Source organism: Phyllobates terribilis, unplaced genomic scaffold (assembly GCF_046119375.1).
Source record: "Phyllobates terribilis strain yellow unplaced genomic scaffold, ASM4611937v1 Scaffold_3__8_contigs__length_932513732, whole genome shotgun sequence".
Taxonomy (NCBI): Eukaryota; Metazoa; Chordata; class Amphibia; order Anura; family Dendrobatidae; genus Phyllobates; species Phyllobates terribilis.
This window is the reverse complement of record NW_027362763.1, coordinates 422,254,578-422,282,036: the sequence shown is the minus strand read 5'-3', so window position 1 is coordinate 422,282,036 and position 27,459 is coordinate 422,254,578. Positions and strand designations below refer to the sequence as shown.

The 27,459-nt window shown below is 36.7% G+C and overlaps 1 protein-coding gene across 2 annotated transcripts in view; it reads left to right on the top strand.

Moving 5' to 3' along the window:
* TBX18 (T-box transcription factor 18) overlaps positions 1-27,459 on the top strand; it is a 57,729-nt gene that overhangs the window by 16,302 nt on the left and 13,968 nt on the right. The window contains exons 5-7 of one of the 2 annotated variants that reach the window (XM_073673155.1): positions 11,548-11,715; positions 13,712-13,776; positions 17,441-17,520. In XM_073673155.1, coding sequence (XP_073529256.1) covers positions 11,548-11,715; positions 13,712-13,776; positions 17,441-17,520 — 313 coding nt within the window. Of the gene's footprint in view, positions 1-11,547; positions 11,716-13,711; positions 13,777-17,440; positions 17,536-27,459 lie in introns of both variants that reach the window. The other variant, XM_073673154.1, reaches the window with a different exon arrangement.

Sequence of the window (27,459 nt, the reverse complement as noted above, 5' to 3'; positions counted from 1 at the left end):
AATGTTAATAGAAAACATATTAATGGAATTATTCTAACTTTCTAGTTCTATTTCCTACTGGTATATTGCTATTTTGTAGGTCAGTCATTGAGTAGATGTGTCTTATTGAATAGGCGTAATTCACAGTTCCATTTACTCTTCTGAAGATATTCACTCTAAGGCACAGTTCACATGACCGCATTTCAGCATGAATGCTGTCCTTGAAAAAATAGATATCACACGGACAGCACTAGGACCAAAGTCATTCAATTAGGCTATTTAGAAGAGCATTTTTTGTTTCATGAACTGAAACTATGCATGATAAATATTGCAGCATGCTCTAGTCTCTTCCATATTTTTGGATGAGACTCGGGTGAAACTCGTGTCAGGTGTGTTTGGTGGGTGAGCCGCCATATCTTGCTACTTTAGCATCTACTCCATTTTACTTTATGTTTCAGGGAATCATTTTTTTGCCACTCCATTGTGATCTGCATCTGTTCTTAATTCTGTACTGTCAACTGTTACTTGCTTTCTATGTCCACTGGATGAATATATTAATCCTACTTTATAACAAGTCATTTTTTCATAGGGGATTTCTCCAGTGGTTCACCCACAAATTTATTTATTTTACTCACTTATATACAGTAGCACCATTAATTCCACAGCACTTATATATACATTATCATCAGTGTCCCCATTGGGGCTCACAATCTAGATTCCCTATCAGTATGTCTTTGGAGTGTGGGAGGAGACCGGAGAACCTGGAGGAAACCCACGCAAACACAAATACATGTTTTATTATCTTTTTAAATCCATTCTTAATATTACTGTTATTATTTTGGTCTCACGCTTTGCGTACTATTTTTTTTGAACTGCTAATGTATAAAAATGGATGCCATACAGATACCATACTAACTGCATATGGATGACAATTGAAATGAAAATTGCCTGTTTTTTTCTGGATAAAACATGGACGATTTTTTTTATACACGAATGTTAACTTAGCCAAAAGTTCTTTTTCTATTTTTGTCTTGTGGTATTCACACACCAAATTCATCCATGTGCCCAAATAAGGTGTATAGAGTGAGTTGTTACAATAGAATGACCTATTTAACCTCCAGGGAGTCCAATTTTTTAAGAGGAAGGAACATATTGACAATACAATACCACTCGTATCTCTACTCAAGGCAAAAAACTGAGAGATCTCTAGGCATGGTCCGAAATGCTTGTGGAAATTGCAACCATACAGAAAAAAACACAAATCTGAACTCCCAATATCATACTACTTGTTCTTGTAACTGGCCTTCCATAGAAGCAAGTCACAATACCCATAGATTTGATTGTATAAACTTCAGCAGCATACTTTACATTGTTGGTCAAAATAAATCAATATCATTGATTGATTTGTGATCTTATATTGTTATGGGTGACTTAATGGGGTCTTTTTTGTTTGGTTTTCTCATTGCTTCTAAAAGAAAGCTGCCAGGCTTCCTGGAGGCATCACATTACAGTTGAGAAACTACCAACATTATGTCAAGGGTGACACTAAACTCAGTGACTCTTAATACTGATCCAGGAGGATTTATGACTAGCAACTGGGATCACTGTTGGCTATTTTTGAGTAATGACTACAGCCATGCTGAAATTGGGGACAACCATATGGTGTAATGTTTTTTTTTCCCTGTTACGTGGCAACATACTGTAGGGACAATTCTTACGTTTTTTCTATTTCCTTCATTTTATTGTCGTTTCCGAAAAGTGGACTTCTATAGGAATTTACTGTATTACACAAGATATTGAAGCAAATCTTGGCTATAATTTTTTTTTAATATATTTCTCTATGAAACTATTTACAAGCATTCACTGGAAAATATTATTTTGACATAGTTATATCATTTATCCTATTTTACTTTTCATTGAACTCTTTTTGGAAGACTTGTTCTAGCCATTTGCCTTTTGAATGTATCATACGAATTGGATATCAATCAGGAATATTACTATTAATAATATGTGTCTGAAGTGTTAAAGTAAAATATTTAGTTTCATTAGCTTCAGGATTAATTATGATTTAATTTATTAAAAATGAAAAGAAATGTGCAGAACATGGTACTAGCTGTGGACACCATGAGTAATTAAATGACTATTATAGTAAATTGGCGTACTATAATAGATTTTGACATTACAATACAAACAAGGATTTATTGTACAGTGATCACAAGGACTTATTAGAGGACATATTTATTGAAATATGTTTGTTACTTTTACTCCACTTACTATTGAATATATTTATTTGAATAAAATGTTGACTCATACATTATTAGTGTTATTTCTCTCTCTCAAAAATAATTTTAATTAATAGATCTTTGAATAAAAATAAATTTCACAATTGGATGTATTAAAAAAAATGTTCCTGTGCTGAGATAATCTTAGAAATGTGCCCCTGCTGTGTACTGTGTAATGACTGTGTCTGACCATACAGGAACATGGTCTGATCATACCACATCTCTTGGCCAGGGGAGGACGCAAGAAAGAGTATACAGACAGGACAGCATGGGATCACAACTGATTCTTTCTGTGAGGTAAATCATTGCTTAAAAACAGGCAGTAAAATGTTTTGCCTCAGAAAAATAATCATTTGCAATCCCATGCTGTAATGTCTGTATATTTTCTTTTGCTTCCCCCCCTGCCCAGGAGCTGTGGCATGATCAGACCATGTTCCTGCACGGTCAGACACAGCCATTACACAGTACACAGCAGGGGCACATTTATAAGATTATCTCAGCACAGGAACATTTTTTTAAAACGCATCCAATTGTGGAACTTATTTTTATTCCAAGATCTATTAATTAAAATGTACTTTGCTCATGTATCAACCCCTTTAACCCGTTTCAGACGATGTATGTAATAATACATTCCTGTGCCTTTGGCCTTATGGACCAGGTACATATTATTTCGACATGGCGATCACGCCCGCACACAGAGTATTAGCTGATTCTGACAGCTGACACCCGGACTCAATGCCAGGAACGGTGCCCACACCGCTCCTGGCACTTCACCCCCCTAAATGCTGTGATCTCAGCATTTAGCGAGCGAGCATAAGAAAAAAAAACAAGAAAACAATTCCTTAATTGCTGTTTTTTGTTTATTCTGCCTCCCAAATATCGGAATAGAAAGCGATCATAAAATGTCACTTGCCCAAAAATGATACCAATAAAAACGTCACTCGTTCAGCAAAAAACAAGCCATCAAATGACTCTGTCGTCAGAAATATGGAAAAATTATAGCTCTCAAAATATGGCAATGCAAAAACTAGTGTTTGCAAAAAAAACAAATGTCTTTTACTGTATGGCAGTTGCCAAACATAAAACCCCGAAAGACATCTGGTATCGCTGTAATTGCACCGACCCGAAGAATAAAGTCATCTAATCACTTATGCCGCATGAGGAATGGCGTAAAAATAAATAAAACCAATTCTTCACCTTCTGCTGATTTGTTCATTCTGCCTCCCAAAGATCGCAGTAAGGCTCAGCTCACATTTATCCTGCACTCTGTGCTGAGTGCTTACACCAGGGGTTGCGTGTAAATCTCTGAAATACATGATTCAGATGGAACCTCCGGTGGAAGATTCCCTGTAATGAGGCAGATGGAGGCACTGTGGACAACGTTTGGCCTGTGATCCAACGGTGTCCGTCTTTTTATTAGACATGCATAAAAGTGCCTTCAGCCACAGTTTTGTGAACCTCTTAATATAAGGACACCGCTAAACAAAGGCCAGACGGAGTCCAGAGTAACTCTGCTGCCTCATTATAGTGAATTACTAGGGTTAGGGTTGTGTTAGGGTTAAGATTAGGGTTGTGTTAGGGTTGTGTTAGGGTTAGGGTTTTGTTAGGGTTAGGATTAAGGTTATGGTTAAGATTAGGGTTATGTTAGGAATGGGGTTGTGTTAGGGTTGTGTTAGGGTTAGGATTAGGGTTACGGTTAGGATTAGGGTTGTGTTCGGGTTACCGTTAGGGTTGTATTAGAGTTGGGGTTAGGGTTGGGATTTTTTCAAAAGTAAAGAAAAAAAATACTGACAATATGGCGACTAGTATTAAGCACAAATGCTCGCTTCTTGAGTTTGCATCAGGTGCTCGAGTATGCACTGGGTGTCGCAGGTGCTCGAGTGACATGCTCGAGTCCCCACCCGCATGTTTCACGGCATGCGGAGCAGGGACTCGAGCATGTCACTCGAGCACCCACGATACTTGGTACATACCCGAGTATCTGATGTAAATTCAAGTAGCGAGCACTTGCGCTCAAGACTAATGACAACATATTCAATATGATGACCTAATATTATCAAACTCTGTGTCGTACTTCTGGGTTCAAATTGTTCACTAAACCCCTTGATAAAATCCTTTGGGGGTGTAGTTTCCAAAATGGGGTCACTTGTGCGGGGTTTCTACTGTTTAGGCACATCAGGGGCTCTCCAAACGCAACATGGCGTCCACTAATTATTCAAGCAAATTTTACATTCAGAAAGTCAAATGGCACTCCTTCCCTTCTGAGCCTTTCTGTGCGCTCAAACAGTGGTTTTTCCCCACATATGGGGTATCGGCATGCTCAGGAGAAATTGCACAACAAATTTTGGGGTCCATTTTTTCCTGTTACCCTTGCAAAAATAAAAAACATGTGGGTTTAAAGTAACATTTTGTGAAAAAAAGTTAAATGTTCATTGTTTTCTTCCACATTCCAAAAATTCCTGTGAAGCACCTGATGGGTTAATAAACTTCTTGAATGTGGCTTTGAGCACCTTGAGGGGTGCAGTTGTTAGAATGATGTCACTTTTGGGTATTTTCTGCCATAAAGGCCCCTCAAAGTCACTTCAAATGTGATGTCCCTAAGAAAATGGTTTTGTAATTTTTGTTGAAAAAATGAGAAATCGCTAGTCAACTTTTAACCCTTATAACTTACTAACAAAAAGAAAATTGTTGCTCCAAAATTGTGCTGATGTAAATTAGACATGTGGGAAATGTTATATATTAACTATTTTGTGTAACATATCTCTCTGATGTAAGGGAATGAAAATTCAAAGTTTGAAAATTGCAAAATTTTCAAAATTTTCACCAAATTTCCGATTTCTTCACAAATAAACGCAAGTAATATCAAATAAATTTTACCACTGTCATGAAAAAACCTTCTCAGAATCAGTGGGATCCGTTGAAGCGTTCTGGAGTTATTACCTCATAAAATGACAGTGGTCAGAATTGTAAAAATTGCCTGGTCATTAACGTGCAAACAGCCTTCGGGGGTAAAAGGGTTAAATGTGCATTCTAATCTATCAGCATCATGTCCCTTATTCTGGGCTTAGTCCAGTGGGCGGTCCTTACCAGTGACTAGCAGAAACTTCTGTAGCACAATTATACAGTAAATGCTATCAATCACTGCTTAGAATGCTCAATTGAATGTTAATTCTAGAATGAGTAGGGCATTGAAGTAATACATTACAAGTTATACCAAACCCACAATCCTATATATCGATCTGCTTAGCTTCTCTTGCTCAGCATTTACAACTTGACAGGTTCACTTCATTGCAAATGTCACTGAATCTGCCATATAAAATATTCATTTAGTTTAATCTGAACTAGTCTCTACAGTAGTTTTAGTCTAGCCTATTGATTTACTTTGTTGTGAAAAACAGGTATACATACAGTATGTTAATGAATTTGTCAGGTCATAGCATCAGAAAAGCCATGCCAGGACTTTGTATCAAGTTTTCCAGTAGTAGTTGTCATCTTGTATTGCTTTGTAAATATTAAGTCACTTTGGAAAAATCCAAATTGTTGAACAATCTGTGAAATTTCTAAATCATTTTATGCTTTCTATCATATTAGTAGTTTACTCAAATGTGGTAACATTTTTATCTTGAATCTTAGAAGTAGGAGTCAAGTTCATGGATGCAAAAGAAATAAGTTTACAATTCTCTAAAGGTCTACATAGTGTCTAAGATGTAAGATGGCTAATGGTAGCCATTTTACTTCCACTCAGATTTTATTAGCTAAAATATTCTCAAGATTCTAATGTTTATTATTATATTGAATAAAACCATCTATTTTTATTCATGCTTCCATGAAGTATATGCAAGGTAGGAATTATGTTTTTATTAATGTAATCAAATTCTGTTGCATTATTCTTTCCTATACTCTTTTGTCTTGAAATGAGTGACTGCGTTCTCTATTAATGTAAGCAAGGGCTCATAATGTATCTATGGAAAGTTAAGAAACATAGTCAGCTGTATCAAATTGGTATGGGAATGGTAAAAGTATAGCTTGAATCACAGTTTGTTATTGATTGTTCATGCCTTCCAACATAATTTTGAAGTCATCAACATTGAAATAAGTTTATATTAGCTTTTGAAGTTGCAGCATGAAAACCAAACCACAGTTTCAAACACAGTTTTCATGACGACTCAACTGTGGATAATTAGGATAAAAAAACATTCAAAATGAATAAAATGTTATTGAATGCTTAAACATGAAATTCATTTAAACTAATGATTGCCATTTAATCACCTCATTACATTGAATAACATACAGTACAGACCAAAAGTTTGGACACACCTGCTCATTTAAAGATTTTTCTGTATTTTCATGATTATGAAAATTGTACATTCACACTGAAGGCATCAAAACTATGAATTAACACATGTGGAATTATATACTTAACAAAAAAGTGTGAAACAACTGAAAATATGTCTTATATTCTAGGTTCTTCAAAGTAGCCACCTTTTGCTTTGATGACTGCTTTGCACACTCTTGGCATTCTCTTGATGAGCTTCAAGAGGTAGTCACCGGAAATGGTTTTCACTTCACAGGTGTGCCCTGTCAGGTTTAATAAGTGGGATTTATTGCCTTATAAATGGGGTTGGGACCATCAGTTGTGTTGTGCAGAAGTCAGGTGGATACACAGCTGATAGTCCTACTGAATAGACTGTTAGAATTTGTATTATGGCAAGAAAAAAGCAGCTAAGTAAAGAAAAACGAGTGGCCATCATTACTTTAAGAAATGAAGGTCAGTCAGTGCAAAAAATTGGGCAAACTTTGATAGTGTCCCCACATGCAGTTGCAAAAACCATCAAGTGCTACAAAGAAACTGGCTCACATGAGGACCGCCCCAGGAAAGGAAGACCAAGAGTCACCTTTGCTTCTGAGGATAAGTTTATCTGAGTCACCAGCCTCAGAAATCGCAGGTTAACAGCAGCTCAGATTAGAGACCAGGTCAATGCCACACAGAGTTCTAGCAGCAGACACATCTCTACAACAACTGTTAAGAGGAGACTTTGTGCAGCAGGCCTTCATGGTAAAATAGCTGCTAGGAAACCACTGCTAAGTACAGGCAACAAGCAGAAGAGACTTGTTTAGGCTAAAGAACACAAGGAATGGACATTAGACCAGTGGAAATCTGAGCTTTGGTCTGATGAGTCCAAATTTGAGATCTTTGGTTCCAACCACCGTGTCTTTGTGCGACGCAGAAAAGGTGAACGGATGGACTCTACATGCCTGGTTCCCACCGTGAAGCATGGAGGAGGAGGTGTGATGGTGTGGGGGTGCTTTGCTAGTGACACTGTTGGGGATTTATTCATAATTGAAGGCATACTGAACCAGAATGGCTACCACAGCATCTTGCAGCGGCATGCTATTCCATCCGGTTTGCGTTTAGTTGGACCATCATTTATTTTTCAACAGGACAATGACCCCAAACACACCTCCAGGCTGTGTAAGGGCTATTTGACCAAGATGGAGAGTGATGGGGTGCTACGCCAGGTGACCTGGCCTCCACAGTCACCAGACCTGAACCCAATCGAGATGGTTTGGGGTGAGCTGGACCGCAGAGTGAAGGCAAAAGGGCCAACAAGAGCTAAGCATCTCTGGGAACTCCTTCAAGATTGTTGGAAGACCATTTCCGGTGACTACCTCTTGAAGCTCATCAAGAGAATGCCAAGAGTGTGCAAAGCAGTCATCAAAGCAAAAGGTGGCTACTTTGAAGAACCTAGAATATAAGACATATTTTCAGTTGTTTCACACTTTTTTGTTAAGTATATAATTCCACATGTGTTAATTCATAGTTTTGATGCCTTCAGTGTGAATGTACAATTTTCATAGTCATGAAAATACAGAAAAATCTTTAAATGAGACGGTGTGTCCAAACTTTTGGCCTGTACTGTACATAATCTTTGGGAAAAAATGCAGACATATGTACATTAGATATACATATATTCACTGTGCAAGAGTTTTAGGCAGGTGTATAAAAAAGATGCAAAATATGGATACAAAATATGGATAAAAATAAAAATGTTAATTGTTTGTTTTTTAACAATTCGCAAAAAAGAAATCTGAATCAAATTAATATTTAGTGTGACCACCCTTTGTGTTTAAAACAGCATCAAATCTTCTCAGTATACTTACCCAAAGTTAGGAATTTTGTAGGCTTATAGTCAGGAGGATGGCTACAGGTGATAATGATTAAATATTTTCATCTATAGAGTAGGTAGAAACATAGTTTTCAGTCACAGGACATATACCATGGCAAGACTGAGCATAGTAAGAAGACACAAGGTAGTTATACTGCATCAGCAGGATCTCTCCCAGGCAAAGATTTCCAAGCAGACTGGTGTTTCAAGATGTGCTTTTTAAGATTTTTTCAAGAAACACCAAAAAACAGGCAACGTCAAGAACCATAAATACAGTGGTCAGCCAAGGAAACTTAGCACAGCAGATGATGACACATCATGTTTACTTTCCTTTGAAATTTGAAGATGTCTAGCAATGTTATCAGCTCAGAATTGGCAGCAAACAGTGGTACTCAGCTTTAACCATCTACTGTTCAGGGAAGTCTGGCCAGAAGAGGTCTTCATAGAAGAATTGTGGCCAAAAAGGCTTTGATATGGAAACAAGGCCAAGCGACTCAAATATGCATGAAAACCTAAGATCTGAGGAGCAGAAAAATGGCAGCAGGTGCTCTGCACAGAGGAATCAAAATATTAAATATTTGGCTGTGATAGAAGAAAGTTTACTGACAGAAGCACTGGAGAGCAGTACATTAATGAGCAGCCATCAACAGTGAAGGATGGTGGAGGTGTTTTGCAAGTTTGGGGCTGCATTTCAGCAACTAGAGGTAGGAATTTGGTCAGGATTAATGGTGTCCTCAATCCTGAGAAAAAATGGCAGATAATTATTCATCATGCAATACCAAAAATACAGTCCATAATGTCACCCCCATAGAGTACTGATGTCAACATCATCAAGTCTGTGTGGGATTACATGAAGAGATAGAATTCTGTGCACAAGCCTACATTCACAAAAGATCTGTGGTTAGTTCTCCCAGATGTTTGGAACAACCTTCCTGCTGAGCTCTTTCAAAAACTGTATGCAGGTACCTAGAAGTATTGATGCTGTTTTGATGGCAAAAGGTGGTCACACCAAATGTTGATTTGATTTTTTTTCGCATTTCATTGCCCTGAAAATTAATTGCAGATTGATGAGGGTCTGGGTCCTAGAACCCCCACCAATTGCTCTAACTCTCCTCCTCTCTCTCTCGAGGTGTGCCTGAGTGCTCACACAGCACAGAGTAGGGCTACAATAGAAAGATTAGACTATGAAGGACCCATAATCCCACCAAACTGCTTGTGATCATTAGCACAATGAAATGTGAAAAAACATTTCAAAGGTTTAGTTACTCAATTGAAAAAAATAAATTACTGACACTTCTATTATTTTTAAAGCATTCTTACTTTGCAGCATTTTCTCACACCTGAATAGGCCTTACAGTCATGGCCAAAAGTATTGAGAATGAGACAAATAGTAATTTTTCCAAAGTTTACTGCTTCATTTTTTGTAATGGCAATTTGCATATACTCCTGAATGTCAAAGAGTGATCAGCTTAACAGCAATTACTGTACTTGCATAGTCAATATTTGCCCAGAAAATGAACTTTAACTCCCAAAACACATTTCAACATCATTGCAGTCCTGCCTTAAAAGGAGCAGCTAACATCGTTTTAGTGATTGATCCATTAACACAGGTGTGGGTGTTGATGAGGACAAGGCTGGCGATCAATCAGTCATGATTAAGTAAGAATGACATCACTGGACACTTTAAAAGGAGGCTGGTTCTTGGTATCATTGTTTCTCTTCAGTTAACCATGGTTATCTATAAAGAAACACGTGCAGCCATCATTGCACTGCACAAAAATGGCCTAACAGGGAAGAGTATCGCAGCTACAAAGATTGCACCTCAGTCAACAATCTATCGCATCATCAAGAACTTCAAGGAGAGAGCTTCCATTGTTGTCAAAAAGGCTCCAGGGCGCCCAAGAAAGACCAGCAAGCGCCAGGACCGTATCTTAAAACTGTTTCAGCTGCGGGATCGGACTACCAGCAGTGCTGAGCTTGCTCAGGAATGGCAGCAGGCTGGTGTGAGTGCTTCTGCACGCACTGTGCGGCAGAGACTCTTTGAGCAAGGGCTGGTTTCAAGGAGGGCAGCAAAGAAGCCACTTCTCTCCAGAAAAAACATCAGGGACCGACTGATATTCTGCAAAAGGTACAGGGAGTGGACTGCTGAGGACTGGGGCAAAGTCATTTTCTCTGATGAATCCCCTTTTCGATTGTTTGGGACATCTGGAAAACAGCTTATTCGGAGAAGAAGAGGTGAGCGCTACCACCAGTCTTGTCTCATGCCAACTGTAAAGCATCCTGAAACCATTCATGTGTGGGGTTGCTTATCAGCCAAGGGAATCGGCACACTCACAGTCTTGCCTAAAAACACAGCCATGAATAAAGAATGGTACCAGAATGTCCTCCAAGAGCAACTTCTCCCAACCGTCCAAGAGCAGTTTGGCGCCCAAAAATGCCTTTTCCAGCATGATGGAGCACCTTGCCATAAAGCAAAGGTGATAACAAAATGGCTCATGGAACAAAACATAGAGATTTTGGGTCCATGGCATGGAAACTCCCCAGATCTTAATCCCATTGAGAACTTGTGGTCAATCATCAAGAGACGGGTGGACAAACAAAAACCAACAAATTCTGGCAAAATGCAAGCATTGATTATGCAAGAATGGACTGCTATCAGTCAGGATTTGGTCCAAAAGTTGATTGAGAGCATGCCAGGGAGAATTACAGAGATCTTGAAGAAGAAGGGGCAACACTGCAAATATTGACTTGCTGCATTAACTCATTCTAACTGTCAATATAACCTATTGGTACTCATAATATGATTGCAATTATATTTCTGTATGTGATATAAACATCAGACAAACACTAACAAAAACCAGAGGCCAGCAGATCATGTGAAAATATAATTTTGGTGTCATTCTCAAAACTTTTGCCCATGACTGTACACACAGTACTAAATAAATATACTGTACATACATATGTATATATATATTAATATGTGCATATTATACATACATATATATATATATATATATATATATATATATATATATATATAGATACACATATACGCAAGAAAACAAAAAAAACTTTACTTCATTACTTCAATTAATGAAACTATATATTTTTCCTTGCAGATTATTCTTCATTCCATGCACAAGTATCAGCCACGTGTCCATGTAATTCGGAAGGATTGTGGTGATGAACTGTCTCCAGTTAAACCAATTCCAATAGGAGAGGGTGAGAAAGCTTTCACATTCCCGGAAACAATATTTACTACAGTGACTGCGTACCAGAACCAACAGGTATGCAATATTATATTAACTATTAAGCTACACAAATGATATTTTCAAACATCAGTCATCATAAATTAAACATAAAATAGTATTGTCTACAAATATACATGAATTCTTGAATTTGACAATTACTTTACTTCAAGTCATACTCAATGTGCTACCATATGATGTCTTCTTCAAACAGCATAATAAATGTGTAGACTGCGCTGTTCAGTCCAGCCGCAGGTTTTCTGACCCAAACTCATTTACATACATATATGCACATGAGACTATTGAGTTTGCGTCAGGACTAGAGAAGAGCAGATTGCTTCGCGATCTTAGGATTTGCTGTGCTAGCGCGTCATCACCTGTGTGCTGCACGGTGTGTGATATCAAACACTGCACCAAGGAACCTGGAAGGTCAAAAAATGCTCGCAGCTCCTGTTCAAGACTAGAGTGCATTGACCTGGACTGTGGATCAGGGTTGCGCGACGTGATCTGCTCATCTCTAGTCAGGACACCAGTGGATACTTGGAGTGTTAATGTCGGATGTGTGAAACTGGCCTAACCCTTTTTAATAAGCTGTCTTGTTAAGCTTATCATGTTACTGAGACCATATTTATTGCCATATAATGTCTATTTAATACATCAATAGCCTAGACCCTTTAAAGCTAGGTTACTAATCTAATTTCTTTCTTTGACGACTCATCCAAAAATCATTAACAGACAAAATTTTACAGAAAAATTAGGAAACCAAACTAAATGATAAAGATAAAAATTACTGTTTTGTTCTTTTTTCACAGGCATTACAAAATATTTGTTTATTTTGACAGGCCAACTATGGATTTGCGAATGATTGTTAATTCGAGACATGTTCTTTGTAGTTGCTCTCTGTTTTGCCTAATTAAAGGGAGACTCCTATCTATTAATTAAGAATTCACTAAATGGGTTTTTGAAAATAGATTTTTTAAACCAGAAATTCCACTTTGGGATAGATATGCATAATCAAGAAGATATGATCAACCATAGTTTTATTGTTCAAGCAATTTTTTACTTGATAGATGAGCTAAACCTTTTTAACATGGAAGTGTTTCATTAAAATATGGCAATTAAAAAAACAAAATGTCTGTTCATATTTATAAAGATATAAAGGCCTAAAAATCCATCTTTTGTCTATGGTACCATTTTCGGCAACATAGGTGTTGCACAGGGTACATTCCTCACACAATAACTAAAACAATTTGTTGAATTCTGTGACATACATTATACATTTTTCCATTAGTTCTTACGCTTTCCAACCATAATCTAATTACCATGAAATTGTAATTTTAAGGAGAAAACAGCGTGACTCAATAGAATCATTAACACATTTAATGTGACGTGTTTCTACATGTTTTAGGAAAGTCACAGATGTATTCTATTGGAATCATGTGTCTGCTCATCTGAAGTCATGTTCCTTTTTTATAAGAACTCTAGCCAAATAGCCCTAATAGCTTATATAATGATTTATAATGAGTTATTAAGAACAATTATTTAAAGGTTGACTTACATTAGACACAGAAATGTGTGATAAGATAAATGCACTTTGAGAATTCCATAAATGGCAAAATGACTGGAAAGTAAAATGAAAATATTTATGTGCACTTGTTATATTTCGACATTTGCAATAATAGGACTGTTCTTTGGAGTCCAAAATACACTAGCTTCTCATATCATAATACAATAATGTGATTTGCTTTTGTCAAGTCAGCCTAATGATAAGCAGAAAGCTACTAAGGTTATTTCATAGCTGACTAAATTTCATGTTTGTGATCGGTCCAAAGCAGTGCAGAGCAAGATGGCAATTATTGTTTGCCTAATTTCTTTTTATCTGTGATTGCATCTGGACTATGTTTGTAGATTGAAGACTTTGACAAAAGTAATATGATAATATTTAAAAAAAAAAAAACATTCATTTTTTTCATATTTACTATACAAAAAGAAAATAACTCAATGAGTGTTTGCATTATTTTATTTCTATTTCTAGATAACTCGTTTGAAAATTGACCGAAATCCATTTGCCAAAGGATTTAGAGATTCGGGACGAAACAGGTTGGCATTTAACTGCTCATGTATCCACTCAACTAGATAGTAATATGTTTTTCTATTGCTCATTTAGATAGTGGAAAAATAATGATAAAAGTATAAAGTGTAAATCCTAAAACAATTCAGTATACATCCACTCCCTCATGCACTCTCGCCTTGACTACTGGAACTCTCTATTAATTGGCCCCCCCCTCACTCGACTTTCTCCTCTCCAGCCCATCCTTAATACAGCAGCCAGGGTCATCTGTCTAATCGTTACTCAGACACTTCCGTTCTGTGCCAGTCATTGCATTGGCTCCCCATACATTGTAGAATATAATTTAAACTGCTTTTCTCACGCACAAAGCTCTCCACAGTGCGACACCCCCCTTCATCTCCTCCCTCATTTCTGTTTATCGGCCTACCCGTTCTCTACGCTCCTCAAGTGATTTTGGACTAACATCCGCACTAATCCTTACCTCCTACTCCCAGCTCCAAGACTTCTCCCAAGTTGCACCTATTCTTTGTAATGCTCTACCCCAAGAAATTTGAACGAACCACAACTTACATAGTTTTAGGCGCTGCCTAAAAACACATCTGTTTAGGGCGGCCTATCATGTTCCCTAATCAAAGTCCCTTTATATATAGCTCATTCACTAGTTCTCTGAAAATAATTCTCCACCAAACTCCACCATACCCAAAAGCATTACAAATATTGTCTGGTGACTAGCTCATGCAGCCTTTATCTATCCCCCATTCCCTCAAGATGGCTGGACCAGCATTGTAAATAAGTACCTGTACTTTGTGTTCCCCCAATTTCATTGTAGATTGTAACCTCTTACGAGCAGAGTCATCATTATTGATGCTTTAATTATTGTATTATCTTAAACTGTTTCTTATGACTGTTGTATATGAACCTCTGAATTATAAAGCGCTGCAGAATATGTGGCGCTATATAAATAAAGATTATTATTATTAAATAGTACAATACAGAAGACTTTCCAGTAGAAGATAGGCTCTATCTTATGTAGCTTATATCATACTTGGCTAATGCCATTTAACTACTTATAGCCTGATAAAAACGTTATACCACTGCAAGGTTTAATCTAGTTGAATGAAGAGGAACATGTTTGGAAAAAAAACCTTCTATATTAAAAAAGTATCTCCTTTACATGAACAGGCATTAGTAAAGGATGACTGTTTCCTAATCTTGAGTCCTTATAACTCTCGAGTAAGCTATGCTTCATTAAACAAGAAAACACTGGCTTCATAGAATTTTTTCCAGACCATCAGTAAAGATTTAGCCAAATGTTAACTCCACATTTTAATCAATAGATCTTGGAATAAAAATAAGTTCCACAACTGGATGTGTTAAAAAAATGTTCCTGTGCTGGTATAATCTGATATATGTGCCCCTGCTATGTAGTGTGTAATGGCTGTGTCTGATCATGAAGAACTGCTCTAGTTCATGGTTGCCACATACTACAGTATATGTCTTGCCCCTGGGAGGACGCAAAAAGAGCATATGCATATATTACAGCAATTGTACTATAAAACTATAGTGTTTTAAAACCTTTTAAATAATCATATTTCACAATATACGCCTCTATCTCACATTTGTGGTAAATTACTGTCACAGCAGCACAAAGGGGATTAAGTATTAAAATGCATGTGTTGCTGATAGGAAATGACTCTCTTTGCCTCTTTATTGCTTTTGTTCCTACCTGAAAAAAAGTGTTTATTCATTTACAAAAAAGCGCTGCTTTCTCCCTCTAGCCTCTTGCATTTGTTTGATCTGTAAAAGGGTGACAGGCTAAAATCTGGTTTAGTTTAAGTGGTGATTTAATCATGGCTCAGAATTAGCCTAGTTTAAGACCTTAGGACCTAGCTTCACAGATATTACAGTTTCTAGACTACAAAGAAGTAAATTGAGAAACAAAATATTCATTTGAGCGCATTTCTTTTTAATACCTATATATTAAGGTAGAAACACATATTTTTGATGTGTAAATTGTTAAAATTGTCAAGGATCATTGATAAGGATCATTTAGAATTTTTTTTCGGTTTGTTTTTGTCTTTAAATATAAGTTACCTTTGTCGTAATACGTGTAAAATTCGATTTTAGGACAATGTGAAAAGTGGTGATCTTAAAGGAATATCTTAAATGTACTGCAAATATTAATATTTTTAATTATTGGAAGGCATATAATATCAGTATTAGCTTTTTTGTGCCGCCTCTTTGATATAAATTTTTCAAAATTTGCACTTCAGTGCAATCATACATGTTACCTTTAAAAGTAGAAAAATATAAGAACCCATGAAATTAATTAATAATAATACTATCATAAGCGATTAGTGACAGTGAACTTATATTTAAGATTCCCTGTTTTGATAATTTTTAAAAAAAATATATATATATTTTACTATGTGTTTTTCGTAAAACATTTTTTTAATACGTTTTAGGAATATGTTATAAAGGAGTTTTTAAATTTCAGACTGAAGTATTTGCCTTTTTCTACAAAAAATATATAAAAAAATGAGTACAGAAAAACATATATTAATATTATGTATTATAAATATATTACATGTACAAAGTATAGTTAAGTGTCGTATGACATAAAGTGCGATGCTTTTCATTGTGATCGTTTTATACATTTATTAAGTTTAACACTTTGTAAAATATTTTAACATATATCTAAATGTCACCAAATTAGGTCACAAGGGTTATTGTAAAGTCAGTATATATGACCCCTTCATGGAAGGAAAAACAAAATGATCAAATGTCAGTGCATATAATACAGTTTTTGTTAATTTACTAGATAGGACTCTCTTAACGATTTTAACAGCTTAAACATTCTTTTAGGTATAATGCAATTTAGTTTTATATATAGAATTTCACCCTCCTTAAAGTGGTATATAGTTGCAGGGTTTATTTAATAGAAATCAGCAGCTTAAGCCGTTAAAAGATATCCTGGAGAATATTAGCAAAGTGAAAGCAAGTTTATGTGGTGAGAATAAAGTTCCATTCTTTTGCTAAACTTTGAGTCTGACCCTATAAAATGTTAAATCAGGAAGGCAAAACAATCTCTTCTCTTTAAATAATTGTAAGCATTTTGCTAAATTAATGCGGCCAGTTGATTGCATAAATTAAATTGGTGATAAAACTTGGAAAATTGTTGGAAGGCATCTTGTATAAATTATCACCCGGGCTATACTTCTCCAGGAGGTACCTTTTTATCTCCTATTTAAATTGAAGTGAAAAGTCTGGGTTACTGCTGAAAATGAAGGCATTTCTACCAAGCTTCATCTAATAAATGCTTTATAGCCCTTGCCTGTGCAATATCTGTGATCTCAGAAAAAGCTTGGCATGAAACTGTTTGATAGTTATAATGGGGTTCTAAAACTGGCATTAAATAAAAACAAATCACTTACAATAAAACCGTTTTAGAAGTTTATTGGTTGTAGAAATTATTTTTTTCTTCGCCATAATGTCCAGATTTTTTTCACCTTTTTAAACAGTTTGTTAAATTGTGCAACGTTAAGTGAGTCTTAGGAGAAGTCATTACTTTTCCAAGCCACTTGGACTATGTATTGTGGTTTGTAAACCTGAGGCGCTTTCTTTTATTACAACATTACATTTCAGTATTTTTGTTATTTTCTCTATATCATTCTTATTTGTTTGTATTCTTAGAATGGGTTTAGAAGCTCTGGTGGAGTCTTATGCATTTTGGAGACCTTCTTTGAGGACCCTCACATTTGAAGACATACCTGGTATGGCTAAACAAGGTACAGCTTGATATATTATATTTATATCTGCTAATAATAACGGTCAGGTGGTAATATTATCCCTTGTCCATATCAGCTGATGAGAAAATATAGACAAGATGAATTTTAACACTGGGGCTTGGGTGACCATGTTAATTATAGTACTGCTGTCCACTGACGTGGCAGAAGGGCTCATGGGCCTCCTTAAGGTTCAGGGTCCAGGTGAAATTGCAAACTCCATCGGTATCTGGGAAATAGATAACTTTTTCCAGCAAATGTAAATTTACTCTATGCTTGTTAACATTTATTAGACATAGTAAATGTTCTATTGTTCAGAGTTTTGCTATAGTCCGAACTATTAGTTACAATATTTATGCATTGTGTTTTTTAAGATGTTCCAATGCAGTATATGTATATATAGTATGTAGCATAAACCCATGCACATAAGACATACATGTATTTTTGGATATGAAAAAGGCATAATATTATAAAATTGTAAATGCTTGTTAAAAGGGTTTGTCTTGTCTGTACAGCCCATTGAAATATACCTTATTATGTATGGTGAGCTGGGGTCTCCTATTTAGCACAACTTGTAAGCTAGAGCTGAAAGCTATGTCATTAGCAGCTCTCACTCCCACTGATTTTAATGGGCATTAAAGTACTTACACATGAGTGCCCTCTTGATAGGAGCTAATTTCGGGGGACTTCTAGTAGAATCTACCTCCCTCTAATAGCTAAAGCTCAATGAGTGCAGTAGCTTTTTGAACAAGAAAAGAATCCTGTTGATGGTATTAGTTGGTCTCACAATGTGAAAAAGAGCTATTCAGACTGGACAATCATTGTAACAAGCGTTTCATTTAATTTTCCCCTTTCATTAAATTGACTTCAATTTTATGCACCTAAGACTGTTTATAGATAACTAAAAGGAGAGCGATAATGTAAAATATTCACTCTATACATTTTAATTTAAATGACCATTCAGACTTTAAATTGGCAAACTATAATTATTTACAAAGCATTTGTACAATCTGATATCAGCTGCTATAAAATTCTCAGCAATTTAAGATCTAAATTGACAAAATTGCTAAAAATAGAGGAAACTTAGCTCTATTCTCTATGTAGATACTTGGTAGTCATATATATATTATACTTGTATAAGTATTGATCTCCTATCAGCCATGTGCTTGAATTGAAATCTACATTTTTTAAAAATATTCCCCAAGTTGAAAAAAAATGCAATTTTTCATTTGGTTAAACAGTTAAACCTTTTCCATTTTCATTCTATTTTACATGGGCCTGTCAAATATAAAATACAGATCATACACTTTTTCTCTTAAATTTCACGGCACGGTATGTCATTCTATCAGGATTAATGCTGAAATGAAATCATCACATCTGGCCCATCCATATATTAGATTCAATGAAGTGATGATAGTCAGTTAATGATCAACACTTGGCGGGAACTTCTATACAGATGGAATTGATTTGGGCAATTTTGCTGTTAATTCTGATGAAACAGTACGATCTGTCATGAATTACTGATTTATATATATTACAAAAATATTTAACCATGATACTAGAATCCTAATACTTAACACATTGATAAGGTCCAGATCCAAGCTTTTATGTTGTATAACCATTAGAGCCAATCGAAATTGGTTAATGAGAGAGTTGGCAGCCTAGATGTCTGAAAAATCTTGAATAATAACCGATTGTACACTATTATTTTTAGACACTATTACTTTTTAATTTTATTGATAAAAATATACAAATTAAAAAAATGTGTTGCTATGAATTACAATAGTGATGTTTAAGATGGGAAGAGAGAATATGAAAATGGTTTGAGTATCCCTTTATTATTACTCTATGTACTAAAGAATACGCTTGCACTTATAAGAGGAAATATATTAAACTTTTATCTTTTGCACAAAAAATGATGATTATTTTCTAATTTTTTTGCCACTTTTCTTAAAAAAGTGGGCAGAACTTAGCTGAACATGGCAGAACTAATAATGATTCAACAGATTCCCTATAATTTATGCCAAAAATATTTGCATCTCACTCTCGCTCGCTCCTGTTTAATAAATTAACCGTCTTAATAAATTCCGCTCTAGTGATCACATTATTTAAAATAATTTAACCCTTTGTTTACAATCTCGACATGCATAGGCTATGACTATTAAGTTGGCAGGATCTGGAAATATAAGTTTGTTATGTATTACTTAGTTCTACTGGAATGTACTCATATGAAGAACTAATTATAAGCATATAATGCATAAACCTGAATTATTCCCGACTTTACACATCCTTACATAAAGTAGTTCCAGATTATTCACACTTGATCTTGATTCTTTAAATAATGTATAATAAGAAGGACACTTTGTATTTTTTTTTTAAATTATTACTGGATTTAAGAAAAATAGTTTGTTGAAATGTCATATCACTGTGTGAAAAATTACTTGGCTGCCAGCTTGGTAATTAGCTAAAAGTAATTCTTAGTTACAGTAGATTTAACTGATTAAATGTAGTTAAGCTTAAATGTTGTTGATCCTAATTAATCTAAAGGTAATCATACACTCTTAATTGCTGTTGGCTGACAGAGCTTTCTCTGCATATCCATTGACAACTGATTAAAAAGACACAGAATATGACAGCTGCGCTTCCAAAAACTGTGGGCACATCAACCCTCAGTGAGTACGGGGGCAGCATGCCATTAAGTATGGAACTACAATAAAGGAGAAAAAAAAGAAAGTTATGACATTTAGGGGAACCCAAGAAATTACAGTAGGACCTTAAACAAGTAGCTGATGCAAGAAAAACACATTTCTCTAATAAAAACAGTTCAACAAGGAAAAGCGCACTAACATTCTCTAAGGGAATCTGTCAGAATCTGACGGAATGATCCAATGCCCCCCACACCCACCCACCCAAACTAATTATATGGTCATGTTTTTCTCCAAAAATTAATATAATCTATATCTTTACTAAAAAAAATCACTGTTTTAATTGATATGCAAATTAACTTTAAATGCTCTGGGAGTGTCATAGACTTGGAAAGTACTTTTACACTCCCAGAGCACTTAAGTCTCATTTCCATATGAATTACATATATTTTTTTTCAGTCAGAGCAACAGATTGCATATGTAAAGGTATGATTGACATATTATCTTTTCAGAGAGCAACATGACCATATGGTGATGGGGGTGGGTGGATCATTCTGGCAAATTTCCTTTAACTCTGAGTGTGAGCCTTGCTAAGGTCTTAAAAGATCAAGGACACGAACCCCAGTACATGTTTTACACTCTAAAGCTGCCCTCACACTGAAAAATAGAAATATTACAGTTATTTTACTACTTTTATAACACATCAGGCTTGAACACAGCAGCTGAACTCCTTTTATGACAGTATGCCTCTTAATAATGCAGTCACTAAAACAGGTCAGATACCGATTGCATAGATAGAAAAGTGAATAACGTTCAGTTTCATGGTCAAGGTACACACATACAGTATGTTGTCAATAAAGTTTTTTCGTATAACTCCTTCCTGACAATGAACATAATAGTTCATCCAATGTCGGATCTCTGTGGACGATGCGGGCTAAGGATCTAAGCCAAAATTGGATTGTTATTATGACCTTAACTAGATTGATATTATAGAATATAAATTGGTTGCAAATTGAGATGATTGATTCGATTAGTGGAGAATTGACTTTGAATAGAATTTCCAGAAATTTGTAGGTCCCCGCATATTCGATCAGTTTGTAATACAATTCATATAGATCAGTCGAAAATGAAAATGCTAGGTGCCATTTTACACAATGATGAAAAGTCACAGAGTGGGCTAATGATGGTTAGGTGGGATTCCCCATAATGCCCTAGAGCTATTTTATTACAAGGTTTAGAGCTGCCAATCAGGAGGGAATATCACAGCTAATATAAAAGATGAGGGCCGGCCTAGCTTCGTCTTTTTATGCCTTTACAGAGTAGGAATAGGAGGTTACAGCACACAGCTTATTCACATAGGGACAGAAAAAGACCAACATTGTACTGTGTTGTATTACTGAACTATTGTTGCAACACTTGGAAAATGTGAGTGGTTGTCAGTCTGTGAATAATAATCCAAAGATTCAAGTGAGATAGGGAGGTGCAGCACCTGTAAAGTTATGTGACCATGAATTCATTACTCAGTGAAAAATTGCAGTAAGTGCAGGGCACCTTAGTAACAGCATTTTTTTTAATCTTCACACACTGCATTGCAGTTTAATACAATGTGTCCTAATTTTTAGGCATCAAATCCATCATCATACCCTAACTTACCCAGCATCATATCGGCCTAATGCTGGCTGTGTAATACAGCCAGCAACTGTCTATAACAATATGTAGTACAAGCAATCAGAATATCATAGGCTCAAGTCCCTTAAGGGCACTAAAATTAAAGTAAAAAACAATATATAACATTTGAATCACTCATTATTCTATTAGAAAATAAATAAAGAAATAAACATATTTGCTGTGTCTGTAAAAGCCTCATCTATTAACATATAAAATTAACACAATCAGTAACCACCGTAAAGAGAAAATAAAATCAAAATGCCAGAATTGCATTTTCATGGTCCTGCAACGCTGCCAAAAAATACGATAAGAAGTCATCAAAACATTGTATTAAACCCACAATAGTATCAATAAAGATGTTAGTTTGCCACTCAGAAAACAAATCCTCATGCAGCTCTATTGTCAATGCAGACTTTTTTTTTTTTTACAATTTTTCTAATTTTTTTCCTTCAGCTAACTAAATAAAGGATATACATTTTCGGTACCTCTGTAGTTATGCTGACTTAGAGAATCAAATTGTCTAGTGATTTTTCAACACAATTAATGACGTAAAAACATAACGCAAAAACTATTGTGGAATTGTGATTTTTTTCTTTTTGCAATTTCACTCCACTTAATTTTTTTTTCTTTTTCCAGTACATTGAATGATAAAATGAATGGTATCTTTCAAAATTAAAACTCGTCCCACAAAATAAAAGTCCTCATATGGATACATTGAAATAAAAATAAAAAAGTTATTGCTTTTGGTAGAAAAGAAGAAAAAACATCACAGATAAAAGGCAGCAGTATTTACTTAGACACAATATTAATGCACTGCAGGATGCAACAGGCAGCCACTATAAAGGTTGATGCAGCACAGATGCAAAATACTGATGAAACAACCACTCCAACACCTACCATTCATCCAGGGGGTGGCTGACTTGTATTACAAATGCACATTGATTAGGCTTGCTGGGGTGCCAGTCACACAGATGTAGTGCAGAATCTCTATCTTACAGCCTATTAGTGATGCAGAGGGCTGCCCAGCCCTAAATAAGTGCACCCCAAGCCAACACTATAGGACCTAACTTTGTCTTGCAAAAGATTAAAAATGTGCAACAAAAAAAAGATAAAAAAGACGTACAAATGTAGTAGGTGTAGATTGATATTTTGGCCTATTGTCTTGCGAATCCCTACAATAAAAATCAAAGCACTCACCGAAAAAGACAATTAGTTCAAAAGGCATCACGGAATTAAGGTAGTCATATTTACCAATGCACAATATTAATGCACTGTAGGATGCAGCAGGCCCCCATGATAAAGGCTGAAAAAACAAAAGTGCAAACATGAAAATGCCCAGGGAACAGTAGTTTTATTAATTAATAAGGAAAACTCCTTCTTAAACATAGGCTTGTGTGTCACAGGCAGGAAGCCATAATTTATTTTGTTAAATAGAAATCACAAATCTTCAGAATCCAAAAATTCTAAAAAAATAACTGTCTATCTCACAAATTGTGTTATTAAAAATGATCATTTTTTTGCACATTTCTTTGCTGCAGTACTCCATTATTAGACCTGTACACACCAACCAAATACCGGTTGAGCCCAATACAACACTGCAGGCTGCAAATTGCTTTCTGTGCTTCTATCCACCTAGTAACATAGTATTTTAGAGTTTTATGTATGTTGCATTTTTTGGCAAGTGGAAGGATAACTTTAAAAAAAATAAGTAAATAAAATGAAAAACAAACAAAAAAAGGTTACGTTATTATAATTGTTTTAGCTGTCAAATTGAACACTCGCATGCGCTACAACAATACTGCTGGCTGTTGCCACAAAATACTTACTGTGCATGTGCCTAATAAAGAAAATAGCATTCTGGGTTAGATTTTTTTTGTCAGGGACATATTAATTAAAAACAAAAATAGAAATTTGAAAGCCTTATACACTGATTGACTTTTTGCATACCTGTTTGACTATTTCAGTTTGTCAACTGTACATCTTGCAACTATACAGTGGACTGTTGCTGGATTTTGAGGCTGTGTTCCTACTTCTTGGTATTTGTTGTTTCATGTTCCATTTTGGATAGGAATAATACATTTTCTTTAAACAGACATTTAAATACAAATTAGCATAGAAAATTGAGACATTTAGCAGTGCAGATCGGTTTTGGCACACCAGTTTAAATTGTTAAATTGGAGACCTATACGTACTGCAACAATATTACGGGCAGACTGGTGTTGAATTAGCCTGTTTGGCTGACACATGAACTTTGTCTTGTATTTGTGGTTGATTCCATACTTTTCCAGAGTTGGTTATTTGTGGCTGGTAACAGATTTTGGTAAAAAAAACGTAAACTTTATACTTTTGTCCAAATTGCATGTTAAACCAAAAAGTTCCACTGGCAATGGACATGGCAGCGTGACAGAAAAAACTTTCCACTTGATTTATTGGATGAGATGAACAGTAAGCTTTTGTACTCATAAGACATGGTGCCAGATGAGATGAACATCCCAATTCCAAAGCCAAGCTATGTTGCTGGCTCTGTGAGTCTTGGCGGTGGGGGCACTGACAGTGGTAGTAGCACTGAGCCAGGGCAAATTTTGAGGTGAAAATCCCTGGGAAGTAAGGCAAGTAGTTCATGTCATTTCCAACACACAGGCAACCATCATCCTATTCTAGGATGATGATGATTCTGTGGTGAACTAGAAAAACCTACAAGAAGCAAAATGAAAATAAACCCTGCTGTAAATAAATAAAAAGTAAGTGCATTTAAATAAAATAGGGTTCAAAAATAGTATGAAAGCTATCCCACCAGCCACAACTGACCAGCAGACCCTTAGCACACCAGATTATCCACCGCAAACATGTAAAAGCTTACATTTATTAACATGAATCGGGCAAGGAAGAGTGTTAACCTTAATTTACATCAGACTTACTATCTGGTTGCCTGATTTTCTGTTGCGTGCCTTTTAATGCACATTTCTGTTGCCACCAGTGCAACGGCCCACACTCAACTTGGCATCTATTCCCTGTCCATCATGTTATCTACGTACACTGTAGTTCTGCCTGAGCTAATATTGACCCTATTCTGCCAGACATATCCTTGTCTGCTCCCTTTTAATTCTCTATCATGCAGAATTTGTCACTGCCACTGCACAGTCCCACCAGCCATACATCTGCTCTAAAGTAATGTGGAGAAACAGCACACCAACAGGCACTAATCTGCTCAAAGTAGATTAATTGGTTCCTATTCATATCCAATTTTCACACGATTGTAGTTGTTTGACATATGGTGAAAATTATCATTGCAACATTTTTTTTTTTTATCCCTTCATCAGGCTAAAGAAAGTAACCAAGTCGATATAGGGGAATGTGTAAAGGACTAACAAATCTAACAAAGTTCTCATCTCGCGTTGATAGTATAGTGACATGAAACCTTCCTCCTGCACATGCGCTGGGTGTGATCCTCATTTTCCCATAGAACGGGAGCATACCGTACAGTTATAAGTGGTGAAGACATTGGTATTCACCTCAGTGATTTTATATATTTCCATAATATGTCTCTTAAACACTTGTTTACTGGGGCTCTCGACTCCCCCTGCCTCTCTGCCATTCATCTACCAATGAGGGCCTATTTATAAGCACCCAGATCAAAGACAGTTATGCTGACATCCATGCGTCACTACCAAAACAAGCTTCATGAAATGGACCACCTTCTGTATACCTCTTGATGAACCAGTACTACAATGGGAAAACGCTTCCAGGCCGCGTCGCGGTGAACTGGTGACTATGTTGAGTCTTTTTTTTAGTATTATCCCTGTACCGCTCTTTTTCTGTGGTTGCAGTGAATTTGGTAGCTATGTGGGGTCCCTTGTATTTGTGGCATCCTTTCTTGCACATTACCTTTCAGACCATATACCCTCTATTTTACAGCTGGATAAGGCTTTGCACAAGCACTGTTAGCACTTTATACTACTTGCAGTCAGTATATATTGACAATTTGCTTACAGTGTTCTATCTGTGTTATCTTTGGGATAATTCATAAAAGGGGTTTTGTTCATATAAGGGATTGATTTTTCTACGGCCATGGCTCCCTAGGGTCTCCTAGGGCAAGAAGACGTTCAGCGGGGGAACCATTCTTGCATGCTTTTATAGGGTGCCAACCTCAGAGGTAAGGCTGGGTTATTTATAGCATGCATTGTTTAGGGAAAGTATCCTCCTTTTCCCTTATCCCTCCTATACTCTGCTCTATACTGAGTAGTCAACATTGATTGTGACTCTTTGGGTCATTTACCACTTTTGCGCTGGGACGAATTTGTAGTTTTATTTTAATTATTATTAATAAATATTATTTTTCATTTGTTTGTTATTTCATCTCTGTAAAGGAGTTCAAGTTCTGAGGTTGTATTCCCCAATAGTAGACCCTCAGCAAGTGCCTGTATAAGGGAGATGTAACATCCTTGGCGGCATGCTTGCATGGTGCACCACCTCCCACCATGCAAGACTGCAATCTTACCTGTCAGTCCATACTGCACTCTTTGCTCCACTACCTGCTGTGTCCATGTCTCTTGTCTGATTGCTTAGGGTGTCGGCGCGGCTTTCTGCTTGTTTCTTATAGCTACTGTGTGCACAGTCCTAATGCGTCCCCAGCCTATTGCTGTGAGTCATTGGATACTTAAACCCCCTCCACCCAGTAGGAGGGGCCTGAGCAACACTTTCACTCAGTTTGTCTTTTGCAACTGAGGTGCCAGGTCCTGTCCTGACTCTAGTCTGTTCGCCACCCTGGGGGCTGAGTACCCAGGGCCTTTTCCTGTACCTGTGACTTCTAGTCTGTTTCCGCCACCCTGGGGGCTGAGTACCCAGGGCCGCTACCTGTATCTCTGACTTCTAGTCTGTTTCCGCCACCCTGGGGGCTGAGTTCCCAGGCTCGTTCCTCTGTCTTGTTCCGTGTTCAGTTCCTGTCTGAACGGTGTCCTAGCCCGTTACTTGTTTCTCTCAACGTCCGAACCTTCCCTTTGCCTGCAGTGTCTGAACCTGCATCTAGCTCCAACTCGTTGTCTCTGTGCTTCTGTTTGTGAGTTTTGTGTCCACTCGCTGCTTCATTGTAATTACCTTGTGTGTATCTGGTTCTGCTTGTCTCCTTTCCCTGCCTCCGTATCTACCTCCTGTGTTCTAACCATCTTCCTGTATTTTCCAGTCTGTTCCATGTGAACAGAGCCCTGCCCTGTCTGCCTTCACCTTCTGCTCTGTTCTGCTCTGCTTGTTCACTACTCCGGCGGTTCCGCTCTGCTCCGCTTGTTTACCGCACCTGCGGTTCTGTTCTGCTCTGCTTGTTCACCGCTCCGGCGGTTCCGCTCTGTTCCGCTTGTTTACCACACCTGCGGTTCTGTTCTGCTCTGCTTGTTCACCGCTCCGGCGGTTCCGCTCTGCTTCGCTCGTTTACCGCACCTGCGGTTCTGCTCCGCACTGCTTGTTCTCCGCACCTGCGGTTTTGCTCCACTCTGCTTGTTTGCCACACCTGCGGTTTTGCTCCGCTCTGCTTGTTCACCGCATCTGCAGTTTTTCTCCGCTCTGCTTGTTCACCGCTCCTGCGGTTTTGCTCTGCTAGTCCACCGCACCTCTGGCTCTGTTC